Here is a 24,156-nt window from a genome sequence, read left to right on the forward strand (position 1 = left end):
GGATAAAGGTTCAATAGCTCTGAAGAAGGGTTCATGGCACTCAAGAAAGTCCAATTACCGTAGTTCCAGAACCATCTCTGAAAGATTCATCTATGGGATCAGTTTAGCATCAGTGCAGAGCTTGCTCACGAACAGTAGCAGGCAGGCATCCATGCGTCTACACCCAAAGTTAGCCAAAGGCTTTGGGAGATTTTGCTTGGTGTCAAGTAGGACAGTAAAAAAGCCACTTTTTTTTTAAGAAAACCATCAGGGGCAGACTGAAGTTCTGTAGAAAGTACAAGGAATTGACAGCAGAGGATAGAGGTAAAGTTTTATCTCTGAAGTCCCTGCAGACTGCTCTGGACATCTAGAAGAAAGATTGTCTAGAAGAGAAGGTGACTCTGCTATGAGTCCTGTAAGGAAACACATGAACACCGGATATGGATAAAATATCTGCACAAATTATCTAAACAATAGTCATAACAATAATTTGTTTAATTCATTTATATACACTACCACCAGTATTCAATGAAAGTAAGTGGTTTACCCACTGGTTACAAAAAAACCAACCCCAAACCACCGAAATGGACCCGTGGACAGGAAAGACCAAGCAAGATATAATCTTCAATAAATACCTTTATTAGTATTATATAAATATTGGTACAAAACACCATAAAAATTATAAAAAACAGTAAGCACAAGTGGGACAACTTTACCACAATTGTAAAGAATTACATTTTTTAGACCCAATTATATAGTATTTACATATGCATTCCTAAAAAATAAAAAAAATAAAGTGTGACTGCCAGTAGTAAAGCCTCCTGAGATCACTCGTGTGGGGACTTCTCATCCATGGAGGGGTCACTCCCAATGTGTGGGGGCTTCTCATTCATGGAGGGGATCACTCGCAATGTGGGGTGGCTTCTCATCCATGGAGGGGTCACTCACAATGTGTGGGCCTCTCATCTATGGAGGGGATCACTTGCAATGTGGGGGGCTTCTCATCCATGGAGGGGTCACTCACAATGTGTGGGCCTCTCATACTTGGAGGGGGTTAACTTACAATTATATCTAAGACCACGGTCGTGAGTAAAGATCGGAATATAAACCTTCTCCAAGAAAAACTCCCATCATCCAGGACAATGTGGTGATGATGATTTTTTTTTACAGGAGACCAGGTCATAAAACAAAAATGATAAACAAGTAGCTTGGTGAATGAAACTTTGATATTTTGGGTCCACGGCAGGAAATTCCCCAGGACTCAGTCGCAGTGAAAACATATGGTCAATCTTCAACAAGCAACAAAACCCAGAACGTGTGATAACTTGGATGATGCAAGATTGGGCGGCCATCAGACTCCTGACCTCATTATCATTGAGCCACTCTGGGGAGATCTCAAGCGTGCAGTTCATGCTTGACAGCCCAGGAATTTACAGGAACTGGAGGCTTTTTGCCAAGAAGAGTGGGCAGATTTACCATCTGAGAAAACAAAGAACCTCATCCACAACTACCACAAAAGACTTCAAGCTGTCATTGATGCTAGAGGGGCAATAAACGGTATTAAGAAATGGGGTATGTGAACTTTTGATCAGGGTCATTTGGATGTTTTGGGTTGTCATTATGATTTAAAAAGAGAAAACACAGTAGTCTGACAATAAATGGCTTCACCCAACCACTAACCATGAGTGGAGAAAAAGTTTTGGTGTTATCATTCATATTCTCTGAAAAAAAGGCCAACAAAGCAAAAATTTTGCCGGGGAATGTAAACTTTTGAGCACAAATGTATATAGATACATGTAGATATACTGTATGTAGTTAGTTTATACCTCCAGGTCCATGTAACTCTCTCTTCCTCTTCCCAGGTGACGCCCTACGTTGCATTGTCTGTAGAGACTACTCTGGAGCTGTTTGCACCGGGAAACCTGAGACCTGTCCACCTGACACTAATGTTTGTTTGTCCACCTTGGTCCAGTATGATATAAGTAAGTTTTTGCATAATGATGTATATAAAAAAAAGTGGGCAACTCCAAAGATCAAAAATGACTCCCATTAAGGTTTGCTCACCCAGAACAGGAGGGCCTGGAGTTTGTGACTCTCCGGCAGGTTCCTCTCCCCAACTTTGCAAACCATTCAGTTCTTCTGAAGAGAGAAGTTAAGCTCTGGTTTTCTTCACTGAATAGCAAAGGGGACAGGAAAAACCAGGTCGGGACCCTCTCACCAGGACTCCATTACAGCTGTATGGCCGTTATCTATACAATGTTCTCCCTACATATGAGGGTGCAAGAGATTCCTTCATCCCTGAGTCAGAGAAGAAAACTAAGCACAAAGGTGACTGCCAGTTGTCCATAGCGAATGTCTCTGACTCTGGCTAATCTGGAGTCTCACGTCCTTCATGTCCAGTCCAGGTGTTTCTTGTGCAGTGGAGTGAGCCCGAGGAGCTGAATATCTTAGTTCCCGATGTCCTGTAGTTTGGTGCCCCAGTGATCGTACTTGCTAAGTTTTCTTGTAACAAGAGCAAAACTCCTGTTGTTGCCCTATACTCGGCTACAAAGGGTAAAGCAGAGGGTGGAATCTCCCCGCCCCACTGCACATGTCCCCACCCCCGATGTCATCGCTCATCCTGGTCTTGCCTATTCGCATCTATATTCCTGTGTTATATAGCAACTAGAGGTGTGCCTGATGCTATCGCATCAGGAGGGAAGTGTGTGTGTACATGTGTGTGCGTGAGTACATGTGTGTGTGAGTACGTGTGTGTGAGTACATGTGTGTGTGAGTACGTGTGTGTGAGTACATGTGTGTGTCCCGCAGCTGCCTGCCCACCCACCTTCGTGCAGTCACAGCCAGCAGGAAAGAGGGTGGTTTGCGGCCTGTGCTGGAGATGTGAGTACGTGTGTGTGTGTATGTGTGAGTACGTTTGTGAGTGTATATGTACGTTTGAGTACGTGTGTGTGTGTGTGATATCCCCCTCGTTACACTCCCCTCATTATAACCACCCTCATTACACACCTCTCATTACACCCCCTCATTACACCCCTCTCGTTATACCCCACTCGCAGCCGGCAGGAAAGACTGTTTTGCGGCCTGTGCTGGAGATGGGGTGTGGCGCCACCAGAGGGTGCCCGCACCCCATCTCCAGCACAGGCCGCAAGCCGCAGTCTTTCCTGCCGGCTGTGACTGCACGCAGGTGGGTGGGCAGGCAGCGGCGGGTCCGGCGGCGGCGGGTCTAGCAGCGGCGGGGGGGTCCGGCGGCGGCAGGGGGGTTCCGGCAGTGTCCCGCTGGTGGTAGAATCATAGAATCATAGAACTGGTACTATATGGTACTATAGAAGGGCCTGGTACCACCAGCAGGTGCCATATTGGAATACTTATCACTTGGGTTTTCCAGTATGGCGGTCGGTGTACTTCCAGTGCAGCGCGGTGGATTGTGGGATTCGGGGACATCCAGGCGGAAGTGGATGACAGACAATTTAAGGCAATTATATATAATGCCTGCAGGTGTCTACTTCCTGCTGCAGTGATGTGACCACTGCAGACAATCACTAGTTGAGTGGATTGGCTGAGCAGTAATCTCTTGCGAGTTAAGAGGGATCTGGAATCCAGAATGAGGGGTTTTTTTTTCTTGAGGATCAAATGTTGGCGGGAATAGGATCCGGGTGATAGAATGTATCTCCTGCTTTATGGCTGCTGCTGACTTTTTGTTGTTACTAATTGCAGACTCCACAGATGGCCAAACCCAAAATGTTCTACAGTCAATAGGAGCAGGTGAGTAGACCAGGCATGAAAGAGTTAACCATGGTTAATCATGAGACTCCTCTAAATTTTCTACAGCTGCACTAAATGCTCCTCCACCAGCACCCGCCATGGCCTCTGTCCCCAGGGTCACTCTCATTCTCCACTCCTCTCATTGCCTGACTAGTTCTATCTCATTCTGACTCTGCTTATATTCATCTCCCCTGTCACTACCCAAGGCCACATTCACACAGTCAGTATGTGGTCAGTAGAGCGAAACAGGTCAACCAGATTCATAAGTCGACAATTTATGCCAAAGGCAGGTTTTGCCGACCGAAACCCGACCATAGCATAAAGTCGTCCATGCGGTCGGCAAAACGAGCGCCAAAGTCGGATTTCCCAGAATGCTTGCAGCCGCCTTTTTTTCAGCCAATGAGCAAGGATGCACACTGTGGGCAACGAGATGACATGGGCAGCGTCCACCACCATCGTAGAGAAGGGCATTGCAGTGATTGGCTTGCTTTGGGGTCATCATAGTGTCTATAAAAGCCCTGACCGCCGACCTCCATTTTACTTCTGCCGATCTTAACAGTAGGGAGCAACATTTATCAGTAGGGAGAGGTTGCGGCTTATCAGTAGGGAGAGAGATAGGGCTGTAAAGATAGAAGAAGTTCTTATGTGCTTGTGCTGATAGCAATTGTGCTGTACAGTTAGTGTGCAGTGACAGGGGAGGAATTATATGTGTGCAGCAGCGCTGGTTGTTAGACTGCCTGATAGCTGCATTGCATTGCTGTTTGTATTACGGTGAAATCCATACTGAGAGAGCATCTGTGTGTGACTCCGTAAATAAATTTTCCCCTACAACGTATACAGCTGTACGCTTCTGATACAGTACCTTATATCTGCTGTTTGTAACACGGTCAAATACATACTGAGTGTGCATCTGTGTGTGACTTTGGAAATAAATACCGAGATTTCAATTTTTCCCTACACCTTATACAGCTGTACGCTCCTCATACAGTACCATATATCTGCTGGTATTTTTGGTACATTTTCCCAAACATGAGGAAGTATGGTGGAAGAAGCAGTGGATGTGGGTGGGGGGGCAGCTGGTACCGATGGTGGTGGTGGTGCATCTGCTGGTAGTGCCAAAAGCACAATAGCACCTAAGGTAGGAGGTGTTGAGCCTGTGTTATTGTCTGGCTCCAGAAGGCCTGGAAGGCTCCCTTTTCTGGGAGTAGGTAAACCGCTTTTAAAGCCGGAGCATCAGGAACAGGTTTTGGCTTACATTGCCGAAACAGCCTCCAGCTCTATCGCCTCCTCTTCTGAAGTTTCAAAAACTACAAGCACTGAGTCGTCAGTGCAGGCTCCTGGTCAGGAACAACACCTTTCCTTGTGTCCTTCACCCCCACCAAAAGTGAAGCATGCGGCAGGCCACACTTCAGATTACTCCCTGGAGCTCTTTTCATATACTATGCCTGAGTTATCAAGTGAAATCCCGAACTCCCCAGTCCAAGATGAATATGACATGGAGTGCACTGATTCACAGCCAGTGCTATACAATTCTTCTGGTACATTCACCCAGAGCACTGCATAGACCTCGCAGTCTACTGAGCCAGATTCTGACCCTGATGAAACTCAGGTGCCCCTTCCCGCATACTATACCACCTTACTCGGTGACACAAAGGAAGGTGCAGATGAAATTGAAGAGCAGGTGATGGATGACCCAGTTGTTTACCCGGATTGGCATCCATTGGGGGAAGAGGGTGCCACTGGCAATAGCTCAGAAGAGGAGGAGGATCTGCAGCAGGCATTGACATCGCAGCAGTGGTTATCTGGCAGGCCCGTAGCAGTCCAAAAACGTGTTAAAAAAACAAAAAGCGTTGCAAGACAGCTTGGCCAGACGGTTAAATTAGCACAGCATGCAAGCCCTGAAAAATTTTCCCATAGTAGGAAGAGTGCATCGTGGCAATTTTTTGACCAAAATCCTATTGATGAGGCAAAGGTTAATTGTAAGAAGTGCGCAATGACCTTTAGCCGAGGGAAAAATCTCCGAAATTTGAATACCAGTTGCATGCTTAGACATGTAAACACCATGCATTTGCAAGCGTGGACGGACTACCAAACCTCATGTACCACATGTGCACCTGCTCTGACTGAAGGTAGCCAGCAACGCTCCATCGATTCCCCCACTGTAAGCCCACCAGTTAGCACACCATCAGCAAGAAATGTTGAGGTGTCGTTGCAAGGCCAAAGCAGTCAGGGAATCACAATGTTTTTCCAACAAAAGACTGCATCTAGGCCATCACCACCACCATCACCATCACCAACCCCCTCTCAAACCGCCATGTCCACCGCTAGTTCCACTACATGCAGCTCTCAAGTCCAGCTCACTCTAGCAGAGACTCTGAGTAGGAGAAGAAAGCACTCATCCTCTCATCCGCGTACACTGGCTACATTGCCAAGCTGATCTCAGTCATTAGAGATGATGCCCTTCCATTTGGTTGAAAGTGCAGCGTTCCGAGAGCTCATGGCCTACGCTGTCCCACGCTATGACCTACCCAGTCGACACTTCTTTTCTAGAAAAGTCATCCCTGCCCTCCACTTGCATGTGAAAGACCGCATTGTCCATGCACTCAATCAGTGAGTGGAAAGGTGCACCTCACAACAGATGCATGGGCCAGTAGGCATGGCCAGGGCTGTTACGTGTCCATTACTGCGCACTGGGTGAATGTGGTGGATGCAGGGTCCACAGGGAACAGCGATGGTGGCACAGTGCTGCCTAGCCCACAGTACTGGCAACAGTTGGCTGTAGGCGTTCGACCCTCCGCCTCCTCCAGAAGCGAAAGCTCGTCGACAGAGCTCAGTCGCAAGAGCACTCCATCTGCAGCTGCCAGTGTTGCACACGAGGTGTCCCACTGTCGAACAGCTAGTGGTAAGCGTCAGCAAGCTGTTTTAAAGATGATGTCTTTGGGCGACAACAGACACACCGTGGGGGTACTGGCCGACTACTTGCAGCGACAAACTGAGTCATGGCTGGGCAGTCTACATCTTGAGCCAGGCAAGGTAGTCAGTGATAACGGACGTATTTTGTGGCAGCCATAGCCCTGGCAAAACTCACACACATACCTTGCTTGGCTCACACCTTGAACCTGGTGGTGCAGTGCTTCCTAAATAATTACAGTACAGACCAAAAGTTTGGACACACCTTCTCATTCAAAGAGTTTTCTTTATTTTCATGACTATGAAAATTGTAGATTCCCTCTGAAGGCATCAAAACTATGAATTGACACATGTGGAATTATATAATTAACAAAAAAGTGTGAAACAACTGAAAATATGTCTTATATTCTAGGTTCTTCAAAGTAGCCACCTTTTGCTTTGATTACTGCTTTGCACACTCTTGGCATTCTCTTGATGAGCTTCAAGAGGTAGTCACCGGAAATGGTCTTCCAACAGTCTTGAAGGAGTTCCCAGAGATGCTTAGCACTTGTTGGAATGCACACGGCTGGTAAGCACAGACGACGCCATCATTAGTATGAGCATTCCATTTGTGTCTGCTCATGCAAGCTTTGACGCACATTAAGGATCAAGCGTCTGCAGCGGAGGAGGAGGGAAGCCTTGATGACAGTCAGGCATTGTCTGCTCAGGGAACTGTCCTGGACAAGGTGGAGGAAGAAGAGGAGGAGGAGGGGGATGATTATTTTGGGGAGGAGGATGCTTCTCAGGGGGCAAGAGAAAATGTTGGCTTGCCAAGGTCAGGTACAGGGTTTGTGCGTGACTGGAGGGATGTGGATTTTGCAGAAAGTGCTCCTCCACCCACCACTGTCAGTGCATCATTGACACCTGGAACATTGGCCCACATGTGTGATTATCTCTTTCGGATCCTAAAAAGGGACCCCCGCATTGTCAGAATTATGAAGGATGACGACTACTGGTTGGCCAGCATCCTAGATCCACGCTATAAAGGCAAATTACAGGACATCATGCCACAGGAGAACCTAGAGATAATATTGGCGAACAAACAATCAACTCTGGTAAACCGTTTGTTTTAGGCTTTCCCTGCACACAGCAGCGGTGCAGGTTCTACCACGAGCCGTACTGGGCCAAATGGAAGAGGTGTTTGTGGTGCACACAGCCAAAGTGCTGTTGGAGACAAGGGTTTCATGACCATGTTGTGGACTAATTTCTCGAGTACCGCTCACACGACTGGTAATACTGAATCGATTGCAAGTGACAGGAGACTGCAGTTGTCAACTATGGTTACAAACTACTTCTCCTCCCATATCGATGTTCTCCCTCACACGTCATTCCCCTTTGACCATTGGGCCTGTAAACTGGACACTTGGCCTAAATAGGCACAATATGCCTTACAGGAGCTCGCTTGCCCTGCTGCTAGTGTGTTATCTGAAAGAGTCTTCAGTGCTGTTGGATCAATCCTGACAGAAAAATGGACCCGTCTGTCGACCCAAAATGTTGGTGATCTAACCTTCATTAAAATGAACCATGCATGTGTAGATACCAGCAGGTTCACAGGATGCAGTGATGAGACACGAGACTGAGTATTGTTTTGGAAAGTAACGTTTATGAACTGGAGCCGCTAGGGCTATACTGAGCAACCAAAAAGGGGTAACACTAATTGTCCTCGCAGGGACTCAACAACAATAACAACACTTTTCTTTAACGAGAATGTGACTGACCCGGCAAGGCCGGATATTATGGGGCCACGAAACGGCCAACTACGGGTCCTTATTTCCTAAAGTCAACTTATCCTGCCTGACTTCCCTCGGTGTCGCAGGTGTGGCTGCTTTGGTGTCACTGATGTGGCTGCTTTGGTGTCACTGATGTGACTGCTTTGGTGTTGCAGCCGCTCTGCCCAGCTGTTGAGGAACAGTAATAGTCTTCAGGCGTCTCAGCACCCATGGAGTGAGCGGCTTCCATAGGCGATCACTCTCTCCCGGCTGTCTTGAATTTGTGACAACACAGCCCCTAGCCCGTGAAGACTCCCGTCAGTGTGTAGGATGAACGGTTGCGAGAAATCCGCATAGGCCAACACCAGAGCATCCGAGAGTGCAGCCTTGAGGTCTCGGAAGGCCTCTTCCTGAGGTTGTTGCCACTGGATTTTCCGTCCATTAGCCCCAGTGGGAGCCCCCTTCAGCAGGTCGTGCAGGACTCGAGCTCGACATGCAAAATTCTTTACGAAACGACGGTAGTATCCGGCCAACCCCAGGAATGCCTGCACGTCTTTTATCATCTCGGGGGTAGGCCATCCCTGAATAACAGCAACCTTTTCCCGAGATGGCCTCACACCCTCTGCCCGAGACGACATGGCCCAGATACTCAATCTGGGAGCGAAATAGGTGGTATTTCTGGGGTTTTACCTTCAACCCATACTTTTGCAACCTGCCGAGCACCTGTCCCAACCGCTTTAGGTGGTCCTCAAATGTGGCAGCATAGACGATGATATCGTCCAGGTATATCATCGTGGCCTCAAAATTGAGATCTCCCAGACACCGCTCCATCAACCGCTGAAAGGTTCCCGGGGCGTTGGCCAGTCCAAACGACATTCGATTGAACTCATATAGTCCCATAGGCAGTATGAACGCCGTCTTGGCCCTATCTTCTTCTGACATGGGCACCTGCCAGTACCCGCTGGCCAGGTCTAGAGTCGAAAAATATGTCGCCTTCCCCAAGGCGGACAAGGATTCTTCTATGCGGGGCAGTGGGTATGAGTCTTTAATAGTGCAAGTATTCAGCTTTCGATAATACACACAGAATTGTAATGTGCCATCTTTTTTACGGACCAACACAATGGGGGCCGCCCAGGGGCTTTAGCTTTCCTGCGACCGCTGCCCTCTAACTACAGCCCGCGGCTGTGGCCCATCTCCTGCCACCCGCAGCCGCTCTGTCCCCGCGAGTAGCTGCGGCAAGTGCAACACCAACGGCGGTCCCCATCGTCCCGCTCCGGCCCGCCGAGGGTCCCCGTCGCAGTCGTCAGCTGTGCAGGTGGCCAGCCCTGCGCCCCCACTCATCGGTGCCGTGTGCCTCAGGCTAGGGGCTGCGGTCCACCCGTCCGAGGACCCCATCGTAGCCTGTGAGGCTCCAGCGGCATCAGTGCACCGGAGCACGCGAAGACTCCATCACCATCTCAGCAACTGGGCCCAGCAACTCCACGCCGAGAGACCACCAACCCGGACGGCGAGGGACTTCTGAACGCTAAGTTGACTTTATAGATAAGACCCGTAGTCGGCCATACCGCGGCCCTATAGTGACTGGCCGTTGCCGTGGGTAGTCGTGCTATATTGTTGGTGTGTGCCTGTATCGTGCCCCTGCAAGGGCAATTACTGTTACCCCTTTTTATTTGGTGAACAGGCCGGGGCTGAGGAAAGTTCCCCTCTAGCCCTTATAAAGGTTAATATAAAAAGAATCTACCATCTCGCGACTCGTCACTGCATCCTGCGCACCTGCGAGTACTTCATTTGGCGTAGTCAGCATGATGCAGTCATTGAGCGCAGATTGCGGAGCGCCTAATCAGGGCTGGGCTGCGGGCTCCGTGGATGATGGGATGATGGGGGTCCCCGCTCTAGCATTTCCTTGGGGGCTATGTTGAGTAACTTGCCCCGGTTTTCCGGCTCCGACACCCTGTTGTGGAGCTGGACCGAACGTATGCGGGGCCTTTTCTGTATGCATCCCATGACTCCTGATTTAGAGGCGGAGGTGGCCCTTATGGTGTTAGAGGGAGAAGTCCAGAAGTCCGTGATGTTGAGGCCCCCGGGGCGTCGTAACACCTTCGCCAGGGTCTTACAGATCCTGGAAGAGACCCACGGGGTCCCAACAGATGTGGGAGAGTTGAGGACCCAGTTGTTCAGTCGGATGCAGGGGGAGGGGGAGACCATCACCTAATATATGAATGCCCTCCAGGAGCTACACACTGCCATAGAAAGGAAGGACGGAATGGGGTAGGGCCCATTGACATCACCCTGCATGACCTGTTAGTGACTGGACTCCGGGATCCGCTAATAAAACAGGCTTTGCGGGAACAGGTCCGGGTGAACCCACGTTTAGCCTTCTCGGAAGAGGGGAGTCATGCCCGGGTGCGAGAGCAGGAGCAGGGGATGACGACTCCTGCGGGGAAGGCCCGAAGCCTGGAGTCCCCCGTGAGTGTTGTCGAAGAACCTCGATGGATCGAGGAAATGAGACAAGAGCTGAAGAGTATCCGGGGCGAGCTGGCTGAGGTGAAGAAAAGAACGGAACCCGCTCCCGGCCGACCGGGCTACAATACCGGACCCTGGAGGCCTCGAAATACCCGGGGCGGCTGCACCATCAAGGATTCGTATCCCCTGCCCCACATAGAAGAATCTCTGTCCGCCCTGGGGAACGCAGCGTACTTTTCAACCCTTGACCTGGCCAGAGGGTACTGGCAGGTGCCGATGTCGGAGGAAGGCAGAGCCAAGACGGCATTCATCCTTCCCATGGGACTGTTTGAATTTAATCGGATGCCGTTTGGGCTGGCCAACGCCCCAGGAACTTTCCAGCGGTTGATGGAGCGGTGTCTATGAGATCTCAACTTCGAAGCCACGCTGATATATCTGGATGACATTATCATTCCGCCACGTTCGAGGATCATCTGAGGCAGTTGGGGCAGGTGCTCGGCCGGCTGCAGAAGTATGGGCTAAAGGTAAAGCCCCAGAAGTGCCACCTGTTCCGTACCCAGATCGAGTACCTGGGGCATACCGTCTCGGCCGAGGGAGTCCGGCCGTCCCTGGAAAAGGTCGCCGCCATCCAGGGGTGGCCTACCCCCGAGATGGTGAAGGACGTGCGGGCCTCCTTGGGGCTGGCTGGCTACTACTGTCGGTTCATAAAGAATTTTGCACGCAGAGCCCGAGCCCTGCAGGACCTGCTGAAGGGGGGCCCAGCCGGGGTGAATGGACGAAAGATCCAGTGGCAGCAATCGCAAGAGGATGCGTTCCAATATCTCAGAGCTGCCCTCTCGGATGCCCCGGTATTGGCATAAGTGGATTTCTCACAGCCGTTCATCCTGCATACCGACGGCAGCCTCCAGGGACTAGGAGCTGTGTTGTCACAGGTGCGGGACAGCCGAGAGAGAGTGACGCCTACGGTAGTCGGTCACTGCACGACTCCGAACGCAACCCGGACAATTACAGCTCCTTTAAGCTCAAGCTCCTCGCGGTGGTGTGGGCAATGACAGAGTGATTCGCCGAGTACCTGGCGGGCTCCGAAGTAGTGGTGCGAACCGATAACAACCCGCTAGCCCATTTAGAGAATGCCAAGCTGGGGGCCCTTGAGCAGCGGTGGGTGGCTCGGATGGCCAAATTCAAGTTTAAAATCATCTACAAACGGGGAGCTGAAAACGTGCACGCCGACGCGCTCTCCAGGATCCGACGCACCACACCAGGAAGGAACCAAGATGACGAATTGGAATCAGACGAGACGCCATTCGTTCTCGCCCCCGCCACACTTGCAGCCAACACACAAGAAACGTCTCGGTCAGGACTCCTGGGGGGGATGCTGGAACAACCCCGCGACGAGTGGATCCAGCAGCAACAAGAAGATCCGGAAATTGGACTTCTGCGCCGATGGGTGGCCACCAGGAAATTGCCCACGAGCTCACAGAGACAGACTTTGTCCCAAGATATGCTACTGATGTTACGCCAGTGGGAAAACCTAGTTCTCAAGTAGGGACTTTTATATCGAAAAGCCGTATCGCGGGTCACGTCAGCTCCGTTATGCCAGGTAGTCGTACCCGGAGCCCATCTCAACCAACTGGCCCGGGAAGCCCATGAGAAGGGGGCCCATTTTGGTGCACAAAAGACTCTACAATGGTTGCAGCAGATAGTGTAGCACCCACGCCTGTACGCTGCGGTGGAGGAGGTGTGTCAAACCTGCCGCCCGTGCGAACTCGCTAAACCCCCCGCGCAACGTATCCCGGTGCAAACTAATGTGACATCAGCCCCTCTGGAGCTCCTTACGGTGGACTATCTGACTATAGGTCCCGCCTATCAAGGGTACAAACATTGCCTCGTTATGATGGACCAATTTACCAAGTTCGCCGTGGTCATCCCCACTCGAGACCAAACAGCGGAGTCGGCCGCCTTCGCGATTTGTAAGAACTTTATTCAAGTGTCCGGCTGCCCACAAAGAATACATTCCGATCAAGGGGCGTGCTTTCTGGGAAAAGTTATGGAGGAGCTACACCATCTCTACGGTATCGGGAAATCGCGGACCCCGCCTTACCACCCGCAGGGAAATGGAGCCTGCGAGTGATTCAACCGGACGCTCATTCAAATGCTGCGCACCCTGGAGAGCGACCGCAAGGCCCGCTGGCCTGAATATGTCCCCGAGCTGGTGTGGGTATATAACAACCGGGTGCATCGAGTGACTGGTTACACCCCCTACTCATTGCTGTTCGGACGAGAGGGCAAGGGGATTACGAAGGTAGAGTTGAACCCGGAGGAACCCCAACCCTGGACCGGGGTGTCTTCGTGGGTCCGAAGTCACCGGCACCGACTGCAGAACCTCCATCGCATCGTCCATACGAAGCTCCAGGATCTAGAACACCAGGGGGGAACACTGCCCCGACCCATTGACTTTCAGACTGGGGATCGGGTGCTCATACTTGATCAACGCCCCCGAAACAAGTTGGAATCACGGTGGGAAGTAAACCTGTACCGAGTGCTGCGTCAAGTAAGCCCCGACGGCCCGTGTATGAGGTACAATCTGAAGGAAGCGACGCACCTGTCACTCGGGTTGTGCACCGTAACATGTTACGGCCTTGTACGTCCACTGATCCCCCGCATCTTGAACCCATATCCCAGGCCCCCGGCCCTCTGCCCCCGGTTTGGGACCTGGATGATGAAGAGGACTCTCCCGTCCCCTACACGAGTCGCCCTGCTAGTGGCACTACAGCAGACCCAGACCTCCCACTAGAGCCCACCTTTCAACCACCCTCCACCACCCCAGAAGACTCCACCACACCCGTGCTTCGGCGCTCCGGGTGGTCAACAGCTGGCAAACCCCCTGAACGTTAAGAACAGGACCAATTTGTATGGCGACAAGGACTGTCATCCCAAACAGTTAACCCGAGTCTACGAGAACCCTCACCCGAGGACTGGCGAGCATACAGGGTGGGGGAGTGTGGGAGGAACGCCCCCCCCGAGTGGCTGGGCCGGAACAAAGAGAGCCGTCATCTGGGTTCCGGGGGAAACTGTACCCAGGGGGGCGGAATTCAGAGACGGGCGACCTTGACAGACAGAAGGCCTAGGGGAGGGACAAGTATAAAGGGGGCGGGGAATTCCCCGGGCGATGAGTCAGCAGACGGACGCAGAGACAGTAGGAGACGGTGGAAGCAGCTGAGAGCGAGAGCAACTCACCAGTGTCAGGGGGAATGCTTACGGAGGACTTCAGGAGGACGGTACCGGCGCGGATACCCAGAACCTGCTGCCCCACTCCAGCCCACGGCTCCTGTGGCCTCAGTTCTTCTCAGCCCGCGGCTGCGGCCTACCCACGATCGCCCGCAGCCGCTGCCCTCTCACTACAGCCCGCGGCTGTGGCCCGTCTCCTGCCACCCGCAGCCGCTCTGTCCCCGCGAGTAGCTGCGGCAAGTGCAACACCACCGGCGGTCCCCACCATCCCGCTCCGGCCCGCCGCCGAGGCTGGGCCTCCGCTGATCGAGGGTCCCCGTCGCCGTCGTCAGCTGTGCAGGTGGCCAGCCCTGCGCCACCACTCAGCGGTGCCGCATGCCTCAGGCCAGGGGCTGTGGTCCACCCGTCCAAGGACCCCATCGGAGTCTGTGGACGCTAAATTGACTTTATAGATAAGGACCCGTAGTCGGCCATACCGCGGCCCTATAGTGACCGGCCGTTGCCGGGGGTAGTCGTGCTATATTGTTGGTGGGTGCCTGTATCGTGTCCCTGCGAGGGCAATTACTGTTACCCCTTTTTATTTGGTGAACAGGCCAGGCTGAGGAAAGTTCCCCTCTAGCCCTTATAAAGGTTAATGTAAAAAGCATCTGCCGTCTCGCGATTCATCACTGCATCCTGCACACCTGCGAGTACTACATTTACACATGGGTTTCAAATGATTTTGTCCCACCTTCCCCTGATGACACATAGGTTGCCAGCAAAATGGCTCACTTTGTCCTCCTCTTCCTCTGACATCTCCTGTTCCTCCATTTGCAGCTGCTGAACGTCAAGCCTACTCCTCAACATATGCCAGTTTTTCCACCTCCCTAACTGGGCTGTACCCCCCCCCCATAGCTTTAGCCAAATAACCCCCAGTTTTCAATGCGTAACTATTATTATAAAGTAAATTAAGGTTGACAAGCTTTGTTAATAAGAATTGATGTTGTTGCCATTGAAATGGGCACTGTAGGTGTGTTTACTGTCCTCCACTCCCTGCCGACTTTTATTCCCCATTGACTTTTGGTAAAGTCGGGTCGCTCATCTCTAGTGGTCAGTATTTCATAGTAGTATTTGTATCCAGGAGCCGGTGATAAATACAGAAGTGGTGACGAGTTTCTTTTCTACTTCTGATTTTTCCTCTCCTGGTTTTGGCAAGAAATGCTGATGTAAAACACTGACCAAAAACTGACCGTGTGACCGTGGCCGCCTTACTCTGACTCTTCTGCTCATTCCCTGTACCTACTTCCCTGGGCCTTCTCTTCCGTTTGTCTTTACTTTGTTCCCTTGCATTTTCCCGTTTTCCTCAGTATCTTTCTCTCATTCTGACACTTCTCTTATTTTTCTTTTCTCTTCTTCTGACCTTGTCTCTCTTCCACTGTTTCTTTCCCTGTCTTTTCCTCTGACTCTATCTTTTTCTTCCTCACTTCTTTCATCTCTTCCTTTTTCTCACTTCATATGTATTACCTTCTCTTCCTGTGAGTCCCTCTCTCTGATTCTTTCTCTTTTCCCCTTTTCCTCTTTTTCCCTGTTTCTTTCATTGTCTCTTCTTCAGACTTTATATTTCTTCTTCTCTTTTCCTCCTCTTTTCTTCTGACTCTTCCTCTCTGTCCCTGTCTCCTCTCTGACTCTTCTTCATTTTCTTCCTTTTTCTTTCTGTATCTTCTTCTGACTCTCTCTTGTACCTTAGCTTTTCCTCTTTTTCCCGGTTTCTTCCATAGTGTCTTCTTCTGACTTTATTTCTATGATTTCTTTATTTTCTGTTTCTTCCTCACTTTCCTTGTCTCTAATGCTTACATTTCTTCTCTTTTCCATCTCTCTTCCACTCTTCTTATGATATTTCCTCTATTATTTCTATTATTTAGACTTTCTCTCTAACATTTCTTCTCTTCCCTTCTCTCTTCCTCTGACATTTCCTCTCTTTCCTTGCCTCTTTTTCTAATATTTCCTCTCTTCCTTTCTCTGTTCGGCTGGCATTTCTTCTGTTTCCTGTCTCTTCCTTTCTTCCTCTAGCTTTACTTCTCTTCCTTTGTATCTTCCTCTGACATTTCCTCTCTTCCATTTTCTCTTCCACTGGCATTACTCCTCTTCCCCTGTTTCTTCTTTTGCCATTTCTTCCCTGCCTTCTTTCTCTGGCATTACTTCTGTTCCTCTGATATCTCCTCTCTTCCCTTCTCTCGTCCTCTGGCATTACGTCTCTGCCCCTGTCTCTTCCTCTGACATTTCCTCTCTTCCCTTGTCTCGTCCTCTGGCATTACGTCTCTGCCTCTGTCTCTTCCTCTGACATTTCCTCTGTTCCCTTCTCTCATCCTCTGACATTACTTCTCCACCCCTGTCTCTTCCTCTGACATTTCCTCTCTTCCCTTCTCTCATCCTCTGACATTACTTCTCCACCCCTGTCTCTTCCTCTGACATTTCCTCTCTTCCCTTCTCTCATCCTCTGACATTACATCTCCACCCTGTCTCTTCCTCTGACATTTCCTCTCTTCCCTTCTCTCATCCTCTGACATTACTTCTCCACCCCTGTCTCTTCCTCTGACATTTCCTCTCTTCCCCTCTCTCATCCTCTGACATTACATCTCCACCCTGTCTCTTCCTCTGACATTTCCTCTCTTCCCTTCTCTCATCCTCTGACATTACATCTCCACCCCTGTCTCTTCCCCTGACATTTCCTCTCTTCCCTTCTCTCATCCTCTGACATTACATCTCCACCCCTGTCTCTTCCTCTGACATTTCCTCTCTTCCCTTCTCTCATCCTCTGACATTACATCTCCACCCCTGTCTCTTCCTCTGACATTTCCTCTCTTCCCTTCTCTCATCCTCTGACATTACATCTCCACCCCTGTCTCTTCCTCTGACATTTCCTCTCTTCCCTTCTCTCATCCTCTAACATTACATTTCCACCCCTGTCTCTTCCTCTGACATTTCCTCTCTTCCCTTCTCTCATCCTCTGACATTACTTCTCCACCCTGTCTCTTCCTCTGACATTTCCTCTCTTCCCTTCTCTCATCCTCTGACATTACTTCTCCACCCCTGTCTCTTCCTCTGACATTTCCTCTCTTCCCTTCTCTCATCCTCTGACATTACATCTCCACCCCTGTCTCTTCCTCTGACATTTCCTCTGTTCCCTTCTCTCATCCTCTGACATTACCTCTCCACCCCTGTCTCTTCCTCTGACATTTCCTCTCTTCCCTTGTCTCATCCTCTAACATTACATCTCCACCCCTGTCTCTTCCTCTGACATTTCCTCTCTTCCCTTCTCTCATCCTCTGACATTACTTCTCCACCCTGTCTCTTCCTCTGACATTTCCTCTCTTCCCTTCTCTCATCCTCTGACATTACATCTCCACCCCTGTCTCTTCCTCTGATATTTCCTCTCTTCCCTTCTCTCATCCTCTGACATTACTTCTCCACCCCTGTCTCTTCCTCTGACATTTCCTCTCTTCCCTTCTCACATCCTCTGACATTACTTATCCACCCTGTCTCTTCCTCTGACATTTCCTCTCATCCATTTTCTCTTCCACTGGCATTACTCCTCTTCCCCTGTTTCTTCCTTTGCCATTTCTTCCCTGCCTACTTTCTCTGGCATTACTTCTGTTCCTCTGATATTTCCTCTCTTCCCTTCTCTCGTCCTCTGGCATTACGTTTCTGCCCCTGTCTCTTCCTCTGATATTTCCTCTCTTCCCTTGTCTCGTCCTCTGGCATTACGTCTCTGCCTCTGTCTCTTCCTCTGACATTTCCTCTGTTCCCTTCTCTCATCCTCTGACATTACATCTCCACCCCTGTCTCTTCCTCTGACATTTCCTCTCTTGCCTTCTCTCATCCTCTGACATTACATCTCCACCCCTGTCTCCTCCTCTGACATTTCCTCTCTTCCCTTCTCTCATCCTCTGACATTACATCTCCACCCCTGTCTCTTCCCCTGACATTTCCTCTCTTCCCTTATCTCAACCTCTGGCATTACATCTCCACCCCTGTCTCTTCCTCTGACATTTCCTCTCTTCCCTTCTCTCATCCTCTGACATTACATCTCCACAACTGTCTCTTCCTCTGACATTTCCTCTGTTCCCTTCTCTCATCCTCTGACATTACATCTCCACCCCTGTCTGTTCCTCTGACATTTCCTCTCTTCCCTTGTCTCATCCTCTAACATTACATCTCCACCCCTGTCTCTTCCTCTGACATTTCCTCTCTTCCCTTCTCTCATCCTCTGACATTACTTCTCCACCCCTGTCTCTTCCTCTGACATTTCCTCTCTTCCCTTCTCACATCCTCTGACATTACATCTCCACCCCTGTCTCTTCCCCTGACATTTCCTCTCTTCCCTTCTCTCATCCTCTGACATTACATCTCCACCTCTGTCTCTTCCTCTGACATTTCCTCTCTTCCCTTCTCTCATCCTATGACATTACATCTCTACCCTGTTTTTTCCTCTGACATTTCCTCTCTTCCCTTATCTCATCCTCTGACATTATTTATCCACCCCTGTCTCTTACTCTGACATTTCCTCTCTTCCCTTCTCTCATCCTCTGACATTACTTCTCCACCCTGTCTCTTCCTCTGACATTTCCTCTCTTCCCTTCTCTCATCCTCTGACATTACTTCTCCACCCTGTCTCTTCCTCTGACATTTCCTCTCTTCCCTTCTCTCATCCTCTGACATTACATCTCCACCCCTGTCTCTTCCTCTGACATTTCCTCTCTTCCCTTCTCTCATCCTCTGACATTACATCTCCACCCCTGTCTCCTCCTCTGACATTTCCTCTCTTCCCTTCTCTCGTCCTCTGGCATTACGTCTCTGCCTCTGTCTCTTCCTCTGACATTTCCTCTGTTCCCTTCTCTCATCCTCTGACATTACATCTCCACCCCTGTGTCTTCCCCTGACATTTCCTCTCTTCCCTTCTCTCATCCTCTGACATTACATCTCCACCCCTGTCTCTTCCTCTGACATTTCCTCTGTTCCCTTCTCTCATCCTCTGACATTACATCTCCACCCCTGTCTCTTCCTCTGACATTTCCTCTCTTCCCTTCTCTCATCCTCTGACATTACATCTCCACCCCGTCTCTTCCTCTGACATTTCCTCTCTTCCCTTCTCTTATCCTCTGACATTACATATCCACCCCTGTCTCTTCCTCTGACATTTCCTCTCTTCCCTTCTCTCATCCTCTGACATTACATCTCCACTCCTGTCTCTTCCTCTGACATTTCCTCTCTTCCCTTCTCTCATCCTATGACATTACATCTCCACCCCTGTCTCTTCCTCTGACATTTCCTCTCTTCCCTTCTCTCATCCTCTGACATTACTTCTCCACCCCTGTCTCTTCCTCTGACATTTCCTCTCTTCCCTTCTCTCATCCTCTGACATTACTTCTCCACCCTGTCTCTTCCTCTGACATTTCCTCTCTTCCCTTCTCTCTTCCTCTGACATTACATCTCCACCCCTGTCTCTTCCTCTGACATTTCCTCTCTTCCCTTCTCTCATCCTCTGACATTACTTCTCCATCCTGTCTCTTCCTCTGACATTTCCTCTCTTCCCTTCTCTCATCCTCTGACATTACTTCTCCACCCTGTCTCTTCCTCTGACATTTCCTCTCTTCCCTTCTCTCATCCTCTGACATTACTTCTCCACCCTGTCTCTTCCTCTGACATTTCCTCTCTTCCCTTCTCTCATCCTCTGACATCATAATAATAATAATAATAATAATTTTTATTTATATAGCGCCAACATATTCCGCAGCACTTTACAATTAAGCTGGGACATGTACAGACAATAAATTCAATACAAGTTAAGACAATTCAAACAATGACATTAGGAGTGAGGTCCCTGCTCGCAAGCTTACAATCTACAAGGAAATGGGGGGACACAGTAGGTGAGAAATGCTTGTTAATTCAGGTCTGGCAATTATAATAGGGATTTTCATATAAAGCTGCATGATCCGGTCATCAGCCCGTGTGTTTAAGTGCAATAGACAAGTATCAAGTGCAGTTATCATGTGCATGAAGGGTGTGGAGACAGATGAATAGTAGGGTGCAGATTCAGAATAATATTTGGAAGGAGGGAACAGGGCAAAGTTAGCTTGCTGAGTAGTTGATGTGATAGGCTTCTTTGAAGAGATGGGTTTTCAAAGCGCGCTTGAATAGGTCAGGGCTAGGTATCAGACATTACTTCTCCACCCTGTCTCTTCCTCTGACATTTCCTCTCTTCCCTTCTCTCTTCCTCTGACATTACTTCTCCACCCTGTCTCTTCCTCTGACATTTCCTCTATTCACTTCTCTCTTCCTCTGACATTACATCTCCACCCCTGTCTCTTCCCCTGACATTTCCTCTCTTCCCTTCTCTCATCCTCTGACATTACATCTCCACCCCTGTCTCTTCCTCTGACATTTCCTCTCTTCCCTTCTCTCATCCTCTGACATTACATCTCCACTCCTGTCTCTTCCTCTGACATTTCCTATCTTCCCTTCTCTCATCCTATGACATTACATCTCCACCCTGTCTCTTCCTCTGACATTTCCTCTCTTCCCTTCTCTCATCCTCTGACATTACTTCTCCACCCTGTCTCTTCCTCTGACATTTCCTCTCTTCCCTTCTCTCATCCTCTGACATTACTTCTCCACCCTGTCTCTTCCTCTGACATTTCCTCTCTTCCCTTCTCTCATCCTCTGACATTACTTCTCCACCCTGTCTCTTCCTCTGACATTTCCTCTCTTCCCTTCTCTCATCCTCTGACATTACTTCTCCACCCTGTCTCTTCCTCTGACATTTCCTCTCTTCCCTTCTCTCATCCTCTGACATTACTTCTCCACCCTGTCTCTTCCTCTGACATTTCCTCTCTTCCCTTCTCTCATCCTCTGACATTACTTCCCCATCCCTTTCTCTTCCTCGGACATTTCCTCTCTTCCCTTCTCTCATCCTCTGACATTACTTCTCCACCCCTGTCTCTTCCTCTGACATTACTTCTCCACCCTGTCTCTTCCTCTAACATTTCCTCTCTTCCCTTCTCTCATCCTCTGACATTACTTCTCCATCCTGTCTCTTCCTCCGACATTTCCTCTCTTCCCTTCTCTCATCCTCTGACATTACTTCTCCACCCTGTCTCTTCCTCTGACATTTCCTCTCTTCCCTTCTCTCATCCTCTGACATTACTTCTCCACCCTGTCTCTTCCTCTGACATTACTTCTCCACCCTGTCTCTTCCTCTGACATTTCCTCTCTTCCCTTCTCTCTTCCTCTGACATTACTTCTCCACCCTGTCTCTTCCTCTGACATTTCCTCTCTTCACTTCTCTCGTCCTCTGACATTACTTCTCCACCCTGTCTCTTCCTCTGACATTTCCTCTCTTCCCTTCTCTCATCCTCTGACATTACATCTCCACCCGTGTTTCTTCCTCTGACATTTCCTCTCTTTCCTTCTCTCATCCTCTGAATTACATCTCCACCCTGTCTCTTCCCCTGACATTTCCTCTCTTCCCTTCTCTCATCCTCTGACATTACATCTCCACCCCTGTCTCTTACTCTGACATTTCCTCTCTTCCCTTCTCTCATCCTCTGACATTACATCTCCACCCCTGTCTCTTCCTCTGACATTTCCTCTCTTCCCTTCTCTCATCCTCTGACATTACATCTCCACCCCTGTCTCTTCCCGACATTTCCTCTCTTCCCTTCTCTCATCCTCTGACATTACATCTCCACCCCTGTCTCTTCCTCTGACATTTCCTCTCTTCCCTTCTCTCATCCTCTGACATTACATCTCCACCCCTGTCTCTTCTTCTGACATTTCCTCTCTTCCCTTCTCTCATCCTCTGACATTACATCTCCACTCCTGTCTCTTCCTCTGACATTTCCTCTCTTCCCTTCTCTCATCCTATGACATTACATCTCCACCCTGTCTCTTCCTCTGACATTTCCTCTCTTCCCTTCTCTCATCCTCTGACATTACTTCTCCACCCTGTCTCTTCCTCTGACATTTCCTCTCTTCCCTTCTCTCATCCTCTGACATTACTTCTCCACCCTGTCTCTTCCTCTGACATTTCCTCTCTTCCCTTCTCTCATCCTCTGACATTACTTCTCCACCCTGTCTCTTCCTCTGACATTTCCTCTCTTCCCTTCTCTCATCCTCTGACATTACTTCTCCACCCTGTCTCTTCCTCTGACATTTCCTCTCTTCCCTTCTCTCATCCTCTGACATTACTTCTCCACCCTGTCTCTTCCTCTGACATTTCCTCTCTTCCCTTCTCTCATCCTCTGACATTACTTCTCCACCCTGTCTCTTCCTCTGACATTTCCTCTCATCCATTTTCTCTTCCACTGGCATTACTCCTCTTCCCCTGTTTCTTCCTTTGCCATTTCTTCCCTGCCTTCTTTCTCTGGCATTACTTCTGTTCCTCTGATATTTCCTCTCTTCCCTTCTCTCATCCTCTGGCATTACGTCTCTGCCTCTGTCTCTTCCTCTGACATTTCCTCTGTTCCCTTCTCTCATCCTCTGACATTACATCTCCACCCCTGTCTCTTCCCCTGACATTTCCTCTCTTCCCTTCTCTCATCCTCTGACATTACTTCTCCACCCTGTCTCTTCCTCTGACATTTCCCCTTTTCCCTTGTCTCATCCTCTGACATTACATCTCCACCCCTGTCTCTTCCTCTGACATTTCCTCTCTTCCCTTCTCTCATCCTCTGACATTACATCTCTACCCTGTCTCTTCCTCTGACATTTCCCCTTTTCCCTTGTCTCATCCTCTGACATTACATCTCCACCCCTGTCTCTTCCTCTGACATTTCCTCTCTTCCCTTCTCTCATCCTCTGACATTACTTCTCCACCCTGTCTCCTCCTCTGACATTTCCTCTCTTCCCTTCTCTCATCCTCTGACATTACATCTCCACCCTGTCTCTTCCTCTGACATTTCCCTTTTTCCCTTGTCTCATCCTCTGACATTACATCTCCACCCCTGTCTCTTCCTCTGACATTTCCTCTCTTCCCTTCTCTCATCCTCTGACTTTACTTCTCCATCCTGTCTCTTCCTCTGACATTTCCTCTCTTCCATTTTCTCTTCCACTGGCATTACTCCTCTTCCCCTGTTTCTTCCTTTGCCATTTCTTCCCTGCCTTCTTTCTCTGGCATTACTTCTGTTCCTCTGATATTTCCTCTCTTCCCTTCTCTCGTCCTGTGGCATTACTTCTCCACCCCTGTCTCTTCCTCTGATATTTCCTCTCTTCCCTTGTCTCGTCCTCTGGCATTATGTCTCTGCCTCTGTCTCTTCCTCTGACATTTCCTCTGTTCCCTTCTCTCATCCTCTGACATTACATCTCCACCCCTGTCTCTTCCTCTGACATTTCCTCTCTTCCCTTCTCTCATCCTCTGAATTACATCTCCACCCCTGTCTCCTCCTCTGACATTTCCTCTCTTCCCTTCTCTCATCCTCTGAATTACATCTCCACCCTGTCTCTTCCTCTGACATTTCCCCTCTTCCCTTGTCTCATCCTCTGACATTACATCTCCACTCCTGTCTCTTCCTCTGACATTTCCTCTGTTCCCTTCTCTCATCCTCTGACATTACATCTCCACCCCTGTCTCTTCCTCTGACATTTCCCCTCTTCCCTTGTCTCATCCTCTGACATTACATCTCCACTCCTGTCTCTTCCTCTGACATTTCCTCTGTTCCCTTCTCTCATCCTCTGACATTACATCTCCACCCCTGTCTCTTCCTCTGACATTTCCTCTCTTCCCTTCTCTCATCCTCTGACATTACATCTCCACCCCTGTCTCTTCCTCTGATATTTCCTCTCTTCCCTTCTCTCATCCTCTGACATTACATCTCCACCACTGTCTCTTCCTCTGACATTTCCTCTGTTCCCTTCTCTCATACTCTGACATTACATCTCCACCCCTGTCTCTTCCTCTGACATTTCCTCTCTTCCCTTCTCTCATCCTCTGACATTGCTTCTCCACCCCTGTCTCTTCCTCTGACATTTCCTCCCTTCCCTTCTCTCATCCTCTGACATTACTTCTCCATCCCTGTCTCTTCCTCTGACA

The 24,156-nt window shown here is 49.6% G+C and overlaps 1 protein-coding gene across 1 annotated transcript in view; it reads left to right on the forward strand.

Annotated features, from left to right (window-relative positions):
• The window catches only part of LOC141047913 (phospholipase A2 inhibitor PIP-like), a 129,787-nt gene that overhangs the window by 3,019 nt on the left and 102,612 nt on the right, over positions 1-24,156 (forward strand). Inside the window, exons 2-3 of the mRNA XM_073543234.1 lie at positions 1,842-1,961; positions 3,694-3,741. Of these exons, the coding sequence (XP_073399335.1) occupies positions 1,842-1,961; positions 3,694-3,741 (168 nt within the window). The remainder of the gene's footprint in view (positions 1-1,841; positions 1,962-3,693; positions 3,742-24,156) is intronic.

The sequence above is a fragment of the Dendrobates tinctorius genome, unplaced genomic scaffold (genome assembly GCF_039654945.1).
Source record: "Dendrobates tinctorius isolate UK_male_01 unplaced genomic scaffold, ASM3965494v1 ptg000130l, whole genome shotgun sequence".
NCBI lineage: Eukaryota > Metazoa > Chordata > Amphibia > Anura > Dendrobatidae > Dendrobates > Dendrobates tinctorius.